Below are 9,545 nucleotides of genomic sequence, written 5' to 3'. Positions count from 1 at the left end.
CCCCTGACGGGCCGCGGCCGCCTCCATGAAGCGGAAGAGCGAGCGGCGGCCGAGCTGGGCCGCCGCGCCCCCCTGCTCGCGGCGCTGCTCGGCGTCCTCGCAGGGAGTGAAGAAGAGCCGCAGCTCCACGTCGCAGGAACGGCACCACCTGGACCAGCAGGACGACCTGTACCTGGACATCACCGGTGAGCCGGCGAGCGAGCGCGCGGCGGGGCGCCCCAGACACGCGGCACCGCGCGCGGGGGTCCTAGCCCACCCTCCCAGGCAGTGGAGGCGCCTCCCGGGGCCCGACTGACACGCCTCCACCCCCACTCCCCTAAAAGCCCCACCGGCCACACCCCCCTCGGCGGCCCGGCTCCTTGGGCGCGTCCCCCTACCCCGACTTTCCATCTGCGTGTGTGGCGAGCTGTAACTTTATCCGTTTTGCACTCTCCTACCCCAGCAAGATGGGCCGAGGGTCACCTTTCTAAATTGCTGGCGTCAGCCCGGCGCCTCGGGCTTTTTCTGAGTTCGGGTTGATCGCGCCTCCCGGGGCTGCAAGCTCGGTTGGCCCTCACAGGAGTCTGAACCTCCGGATCACCCCAGAGGCTTCCCGGAGCGCGCGGAACGCGCCGGCACGGGCGCAGCTGCCCTGTGCGTGGGGCGTCCGCCCAACCTCGGCTGCTGGGAGGAAATGGAGTCCCGCCTGGTGCGGCGTTCCCACGTCCTCGCGCGGTCCGCGCCGCCCTCGCCCCCTCCCCGGCGCGCACGCGGGCACAGCCGCACCGCCCGGGGCTGGCTGCTCTCCCTGCTTCCTCAAGGCGTGTGTCACACCGATGGTTCTGGGCCGCCCTGCGCGCCGGTCGCCCGAGTTGTCACTTTGCAGAATTCTCAGCCAGCCGGAGCAGGTAGAGAAGCAGCCCTCTGAGAGCTGTCTTATTATTAGTGATGGTTCTACAGTTCTCGGAGACTAATAAATCCAATTTGGCAGCTGTGGGGTTTGCCAGGATTGACACTAAGACGTGTGAGGGCAGTAAGTGTGATGATGTATGTGGAAACGCTTTGTAAACAGCATAGCTGTCTACAATTTGGAGGGAATTTGCAGTCTTGTTTTTTGTGGCGCGGGATGTGTAAGCCTTGGCGTGTGGGATTTTTATGAACTGTTTCCCGCCCTCAGCCTTTGCTAAACCAGGTGAGCCGGAGTGGTCAGATTAATTTAGAAAGTGTGCAGGCAAACACAAATTTAGTAGAAATTATTTCCCAGGTGGATGGACAGTTGGAAACGTAAGGCCCATTTTAACAAAGCTGCGAGTGGAGGGGAAGGTGTCTCGGCGCGGGGTAGCTGGCCCTGGGAACGGTGGAGCGAGGAACGGGTGGCCTTAAGTGCCCGGCTCGGGCTGCCACCTGCGCGGGTCCACTGTAGCGTGGCGCTGGTGCAGATGGAAGCCCGCTTTCTGAGGCTGAGACCAGGTCTCCACCGGGCTGTGCACCCCCGGGGAGATAGCCTCGCCGAGGAGGGCTCGGGGTGGGGGACGACACCACGCATTCCTTATGCCTTTGTTATTTATACCTCTTCAGAGGAACTTTGCTTCATAGCTTTCAATTTTAGGGCAAGTAACGGACTCTTCCTTCCAAAGGTGCACAGGAGTTTATAGTGAAAAGTTGGTCACAGCCACCCGGTGTCCTTCCCCAGAGGCAACTAAGTCCCGAGTTTCCTATGATCCTTCCAGAAAGAGACTGTGTGTGTATACACCTGTGTGTTCTCTGTCATACTCAAGCATGGTAGCATACATGTTGTTTTGCACGTTTTTTCTTCGCAGTGTTCTCTCTTAGCAGAACGGTTAGTACATGCGAAACTGCTTCATTTGGTTTTAATTACTGCGTAGGCCAAAGTAGATAGGGTTTTTAGAAAATAAAACTATAAAGTACATGTGGATTTAAATATATGTTTTTTTAAGATTTCATTTTTTTTTTTAACTAATCTCTGTACTCAACGTGGAGCTGGAACTCACAACCCCGAGATCAAGAACCGCATGCTCTACCGACTGAGCCACGCAGGAGTTCCCTAAATACATTTATGTTTTATAATTTGTTTAGACAGCTACCTATTGATGAACATTTAGGTTGTCTCCGTCAAAAAGGAAGTTTTGTGAAGTCCAGTCATTGGGCTAGATCTTCTTCCTCCTTCACGGCGGGTTTTCCTGAACACAACAATGATTTAACATCAGAAAATATTGTTAAGCCGAATATTGAGGAAAGAGTTGGTGCATTATATAAAATCAAAATGCTGTTATTTAGATTACAAGCCCAGATATGGAAGGGTCCAGCCTCAGTGTAAGGGGGATGTAAGGGAATCAACTTTGCCTGGAATTTTTCCAGTATCCCTTAGTGACAGTCTTGGCTTCTTAGAAAAATGATTCTGAATCAGTCTGTTTTCAGGGTGAAAAATAAGACAAATTAAAATAACTTTGGGGCGATGGGGTAAAAAAATAACTTTGGATGCAGGGTGCAGATTATTTTTTATTAGGCTTGGAGGGAATGCTTGAAACCTCATCCTCAACAAGTGGCAACCTGGTCCCATCCTCCCCAACTTGTTTTTCCCTCAGTTTGTTTCGTTAATATTTTTCAAGTTGCTCATTACCAAGGGAGATATATAAATATAGTCTCCCCAGTAATATTTTCTTTCCTTTTTCTGTGCATACTTAAGTTTCTATAAATTGTGCCATATCAGCAAGAAGAGTCGTCTTTTAATGGCTGTATGGTACTGCATTGTATGGCTGAATTGTGATTTATATAACAGCAATAAATAAATGGTTATGTGGGGGAGTTTTCAGTCCCTGCAAATGGCAGCAGTAGCATCAGTGTTTATATCTATCTACATGTATGATTGTATCTGTAAAGTAGAAGCGAAGAGGCCAGGCCAAAACATAAATGGGTTTATCCATTCATTGGTGGACTTTTTTGGTCATTATGAATAATGCTGCTATGAACATTGATGTACAAGTTTTTGCATGGGGATGTTTTCAGTTGCTTTGCATATATACACCTAGGAGTGGAATTGCAGGGTTGCACAGTAACACCAAGTTTAACCTGCCAGACTTTTCCGAAGCTGCTGTACCACCAGCATTTCCCACCAGCAATTTATTCCACATCCTCACCAATGCTTGTTACAGGATTGTGAAGATTCTTTACCAGTGGGGTTGGTTTGTAAAAATTAACGCACATTATCACTTCTGCCCACTCTGCCCTTAAATACATTAATTATTATTTTTTTACTTTAGTCCCTTGTTGTTTTTATTGCTAACTATTTTATCTGTTAAGTCAGATTCCATTCCCATAGATTAAAGGATATTTCATCGTGGTGTATTCATTTTTTTTTAAGATTTATTTATTTATTTTAGAGAGAGAATAAGGGAGAGAGAGTTCCAGTGCCTGTGGTGGGGGGGGGCAGGGAGAGGGAGAAAGAATCTCAAGCCTACTCCCCAGTGAGCACAGAGCCCACTGGGGCTCCATCCCAGGACCCTGAGATCACTACCTGAACTGCAGTCAAGAGTTCATCTTTTAACTGACTGAGCCACCCATGTGCCCTGGTGTGTATATTTGATATAGGATGTTAATGCCTGTTTTTGTTCCCGGTAGTCCTTTGTTATGTGGTCACTATTTTTTTAGTGTCTAGCCAGCCACCTGCCTACACTTTCCATTTACTAGGAGCTGACCGATGTTTTATTCCCATGTGGACCCCATCCACCCCTTATTGGCCATTCACTCAGTCCTTGCCATGTGCAGTGACGTAGATTTTTACATAAGCTGTATTCCAGGTGCAGTTCCAATGTATTATGTTAAAAAAAGATCATAAAAACTGCAAACCGTGTACGTTAAGGTAAGAGAGATACTAAGTAAAGATAGAATGAATTGTTATCTGTCGGGGAAGCTGGGGAAGAAGGGAGGAGAAGAGGGTTTTTGGTTGGCTTTGGAATTAGATCTCTCTCAAGATGGAAGAGGTACCAAAGGAAAATGTTGGACACAGGTTTTTGATTTTCCTATGAACCTTCTTGCAGTCAGAAGTCTGAATCTTTTTTTTTTTTTTTAAGATTTTATTTATTTATTCGACAGAGAGAGACAGCCAGCGAGAGAGGGAACACAAGCAGGGGGAGAGTGGGAGAGGAAGAAGCAGGCTCATAGCGGAGGAGGCTGATGTGGGGCTCGATCCCATAACGCTGGGATCACGCCCTGAGCCAAAGGCAGATGCTTAACCGCTGTGCCACCCAGGCGCCCCAGAAGTCTGAATCTTTTTATCTCTATATTCCTGTCCCTTAAATAGGGCCATAAATGACAGTGTACATTCTCTTTTCTCCTTTATTAATATGGGAAAACATTTTAAAGATATGGAATTACTGTATTATCCCTATGCTTGATAATTTATAGGATTTAATAGTTGGTACAGGGGCGCCTAGGTGGCGCAGGTGTTGGGCGTCTGCGGGGCGTGGTTCGGGCGATCTGGGATCGAGCCCCACGTCAGGCTCTTCCGCTGGAAGCCTGCTGCTTCCTCTCCCACTCCCCCTGCTTGTGTTCTTTCTCTCGCTGGCTGTCTCTCTTTGTCAAATAAATAAATAAAATCTTTAAAAAATAATAATAATTGGTACAGAACTTAAATTTATCTTACTTTTTTATTTTTTAAACTTCTGACTAGTAAAAGTAGTTGGTAATAACTATTGGGTAAAAAAAGATTTTTGGTGGTTTGTCTTAAATTTTTTTTTCGGTGTCTGCCATGTTAGTCTATCTCTTTAAGACTGTCTATATTATAACAGTAAATAATTTTATTGGAGAAGCTCTAGTTGAGATAGGATTGTCATTTAAAAGCACCAATTAATGGTATATCAGATACTCATCAAATTAAACAGATACAGCAATGCCTCTACTCCCCTTCTTTTCTTTTTAGGATTTAAAAAATTCACACTAGACATTATTAGGGAAAATTTATTCATTAATTCAAGAAGTATTTATTGAATGCTTACTATGTAAAGTAGTCCTGCATATTCATTGTTTGCTGTGATAGAAGTGTATTTTTCTTTATAAAAAAGGAATACAGTTATCTGGGGCACTGATTCAAGGAGGAAATAAATTCATTTTTCTTCAAGACTTTCATATAGTAGATTATTGATTTTTAATAATCGAAGGTCATCAAACTATGTAGTGTTTGTTTTCCTTCTTGCTTATGACTTATTTCTAATTTATATTCTTGATTTATGTGCTTAATTCTTCAACATCTTTACTTCCGATGGTGTCATGTTAGTTATCTGTTTTAGGTCTAACTCCTTAGGCACTGGGGCACCACACACAAAAACTTAACATAGTTGTGTTGTTACTGTTTGAGTAGACAGTGGTTGGGCACAGAGATGGAGGGAGACTGGAATAACTGGAGGACAGAGATGGTACTAATGCTAGGACTTGCCAGTCAGTGCGAACTATAACTTTCCCGTGCCTTTGCATGGGAATGAATTTCCCCGGTTCCTGTGGGGGAGAGCTGGAATGAAACCACATTGTGATTTTTAGAATGGAAGGATGGCATTGGGTGTGCACCAGTGACATTTCTTGGAAGTTTCTGAGGTAGTCTCTGGGGATCTCTGAATTGACAGGACAGGTGTTTTGTTATTTGAAAGAATTTTAAGAGATCATCTTGAAATACCACAACCATCCACTTTTCTCTCAAAAGCTAAGACAAGAGATAAGTAATTTTGGCTAAATTGATGCACTTTCTTTTTTGGGAAAGCCATACTACCTGGCTTGTATTTTTTCCAACAGATAAAGCTATTTCAGCAGAGTTGTATGTAAATGACTTGCTGTCCATGTACTGTTTGTTTAGTTCTGTGTTTACATAGACTAGTAGGTGATGTTCCCGTAGATGCTCCATAAGTTGTATCTGTAAAGTTGAATTTAGATAATTACGTAGTGAATTTGGAAATAGGAGCAAACTACATACACAATTCAGGTCCTCCTGCACTCATGCTGTTTTCCAAATTGGCTGTCATCACAACCCAGATTTTCTAGATATTTCATTCATTTAACCAAATTGTAATGAATACCTACTCTGCCAGGCTTTTTTTTTTTTTTTTTCCTCAAGTGCTAAAAATAGGTCACTGCTGGAGATAATCCCTGGTCTCATGGAATTTGTTTTCTGTGTTAATTGAGAAAATGAAACTTGGGAGGTCTGGGGATAAACTAGCTAAAACTTGGAGGGTCTGAGGAATAACTAGCTTAGAGAGAGCCATATCGTGGTTGAAATCTTTGGGGATGAAAAACTTTGTTCATGGGGTATTTGAAGAGTGAATTCTAGTGGTTAGTGTTAGGCATGAGGGCACCAGGGACAGCTAGTGTCTGCCTTCAAGGGGACTGAACACAGCTGGATTATTAATAACCTTTTGGAGCCTCTTTTCTCTCATCTGTTTGACAGTAAAAAGTACACAGCGTTGTTGGAAGAACTGAAGCAGAGGCACGTGAAGTGCCTGGCTTGGTGCCTCCTTGACAGCCAGGGCTCCATAAACGGTGTCTAGTATTACGGGTGTGCCGGCGATGGCCCAGGGATACCAAGGGCGGACTGAGGCAGTCACCATGGTTGGAGAGGTTTCCAGCTGAGAAGCAAACATTTCCCCCATACATGTACATGCACAAAAGGTTCAGTGAATCAGCATAGTGAAAATGCAGGTGTGTTCCCTTCTGTCCAAGAGTGATCTTCAGGGCAGAAGCGCTCCAGATGAGGCAGGTTCAGTATTTGTCAAAGCGCGGAAGAGATTTCGCACTGCGTTGACAATCTTTTCTGCCCTGGGAAAAATGTTACCGTTTCTCTTTAAAGATTCCTTGTAAGAGGAAGAATAAACCAGAGCCGTTTCTTTCTTTTTGAGGCTATTATGTATTTTTATTACACTGAAGAGTTTGTATATTGCCTTATATTAAATTGCAGCTAAGCTTGTTGGAGGGGGGTCTCTGTAAAGATGGAAAGGCCTCATGGGAGAGCCTCAGGTAGAAGGTTATGGAAAATAAAACAAATGTATTAAATTCTTTACTGATAGAATATAAACTCTGCACAGAGTGGTTAGTTTAAAGCATGACTGTGCCCTAGAACATCGTTTTAAAAGAGTATTTCACAGATCCAAAAGATTTGATACCGGTGGTGCATAGTATAGGCAGTAGGACATTTTTTTGTTGTTATTTTGACTAAAACAAAATTGCCTTTCAGTGGGCCTTTCCATGCTTAATTTATGGCATGGAGACCCAATGTATTTGGAAAGGGTGGGATTTAGACATAAATAAGAAATTACATGTTTAAATCTTTTCCTTTAATTACGCTGAGAACAAAATAATTTTAGTAGCCAGTATTCTATTTTCCTTTCCGTACTAGTTACAGAATATTTTTATTCTTAGTCCTTTAAGGTCCTTCACATTAAAATTACTTTTACATAATTATCTGCAATTTGAATGAAAAGCATGGATAGGCTGGTTTCAAACATTTCAAAGCCGTTCCTCATTTAGGACAGGCACCTTTATGAGTGAGGTAAGTAGGTACAGGGGTTTTGGGCAAAAAAGTGGTCAGATTGATAGAGACACAGAAACTGGTTCCGTAGGAGCTAACCAATCTTCACAGATCGTTTCTTTACATTATTTGGATTTTAGCTTCTGAGGTTAGTCACTTAATTTCTAGAAGTGCTGACTACCATATTAGACAGGGATTACCTTAGAAAACATTTTCTAAAATAAAATTGATTTTAATTTCCTAAATACAAGGGTATTTAACTGGAATGTGTGCGTCTCATCTGGATTCTCTAGTTTATATGAAAGTTTTACGCCCTTCTCTCTCTTTCTCTTTTTTCTATAGCTTTTCATGGATACTGCTCCAACAAAGGTATTCAGATCATTGACTCTACTTTGCGGTGCTTTCTGATGATTTTAAAACTGTAGATTTAATCTGTTAGTTGTCATTCTTGGTTCCGTCCCTTCCTGTTTGCTTGTCTTAAATTTAGTCTTGGGTAGCAGATTCAGTTTTCTATAACTGTAGAGTATCCTTTGTATGTTTATGACTTAAGTTGAAATTTGTCTTTATATGCAAAGTTTTGTTGGTTTCTGTGTATAGGTAACACAGTAGTTTCTGTGATATTTTACTGGGTTAATTATTAATGCTATGTTTTCGATAGTGGATATTTTTGGTAATACTAAACTTTTCCTATTATAATTGAGTCTTACTTTTGTAGACTCTTGCTGAAAGGATGCTTAGAATGAGTTGCTATAACTAAACAGCTGTTCTTGATTTGTTTTTTCTTTTGTGAGGTCACTTAGTTCTTTCTAGGCATTTCTTTGCTTAATGGACAGGCTTATATCTTATTTATTGTTTTTGGCAAGAGGGAAATCTCATGAAATGCCAATTTAAACTTTGGGAATGGGTAAGCTCTTTCATATTCTATTAAAAAATTAAAAGTATTCTGATTCCATTTCATTTTCAAGTACCTCAAATAAGGCCAGTTATCAAAAGAACAAATCCAAATAGCTCTATATGTATAATAATTCTAATTAAAAAAATTCTGCCTTTATTCTCTTGGTCTTTTATTCAGCTCCTTTAATTCTTAGTATTATTTACCTTCTAGAGGAGCAGGTCTCTTAGAGGGCTTTATTCACTAGCCAGTTCGAAGATTTGGTCCCATTGCCTTGAAGTCTGAAAAGCTGAGGAAGCTGGGCTGGGTAAATTCATTCTAATTGTGTAATATCACATATTGACTTCATTTCTCAGGTAGTTCACTTTTATACTATTAAAATTTGGTTGCCAGTGTACTTTTCACAAAAGAAAAACATCTTGTTCCCAATGTCGATGGTATTTGTTGTTCCTTCAAGTTCTAATTTGAAAGTAAAATTACTTTCTTGGCACTGCAGTTTATGACATTGATCTTTTTATACCCAATCCATAATGCTGTAACATCATTACAGATTCTGAATTCTGCAAAGCCCTCCATTTTAGGACCATCTCAGCTGAATCATTCTCTGCATTTTGCTCATTTATACTCATTTGTAGTTGTATGAATTGTGCTCTGGAATTAGTGTATCCATTTAACACATATTTATTGAGCGACTGCCTTGAACAAGGGATTGAGCCAGGTGTTATTGAGGAAGGGAGGAGACTGAAGATTTATAGCAACATCCCTGAAAGAACGAGAAGGCATAGACTATTAAGTCATCATCTCAGTGAAGACAGGTAATGAAGGAATCAGTCATTATGTAGTTTTGCTCTCTTCATTTACACAATGTCAGTTTGAGAGAATTTTGTGTTGGAAATGTCACTCCCTAATTCCTACACAAAGTGAATTATTTTTTCCAACGTGTGGTGAAAACGATCTGTCTTAAGGTGTCTTTCTCGTGGGAGTGTGGGGGGTGTGGGCGTAGGTGTGTGTGTGTTTTAAACCTTAAAAGAGACAAGGGGAAAAAGCTTAATTGTGGTATATAACTAATCGTATCCGTATGTGAATGCACTATATATACGAATACTATAAATATTTATAAATGCGTATGGTTAATGATATACTGAA

The 9,545-nt window shown here is 42.1% G+C and overlaps 1 protein-coding gene across 6 annotated transcripts in view; it reads left to right on the top strand.

Moving 5' to 3' along the window:
• The first annotated feature begins 10 nt into the window (after positions 1-10).
• CDC14B (cell division cycle 14B) overlaps positions 11-9,545 on the top strand; it is a 96,803-nt gene continuing 87,268 nt past the window's right edge. For all 6 annotated transcript variants that reach the window (XM_026518686.4, XM_026518680.4, XM_057305626.1 and 3 more), the window contains exon 1: positions 11-185. In XM_026518686.4, coding sequence (XP_026374471.1) covers positions 26-185 — 160 coding nt within the window. In that variant the 5' untranslated portion in view covers positions 11-25. The remainder of the gene's footprint in view (positions 186-9,545) is intronic.

The sequence above is a fragment of the Ursus arctos genome, unplaced genomic scaffold, assembly GCF_023065955.2.
Source record: "Ursus arctos isolate Adak ecotype North America unplaced genomic scaffold, UrsArc2.0 scaffold_33, whole genome shotgun sequence".
Classification (NCBI taxonomy): Eukaryota; Metazoa; Chordata; class Mammalia; order Carnivora; family Ursidae; genus Ursus; species Ursus arctos.
Note: the sequence above shows the minus strand (reverse complement) of the source record. Positions and strands in the feature narration are given on the sequence as shown.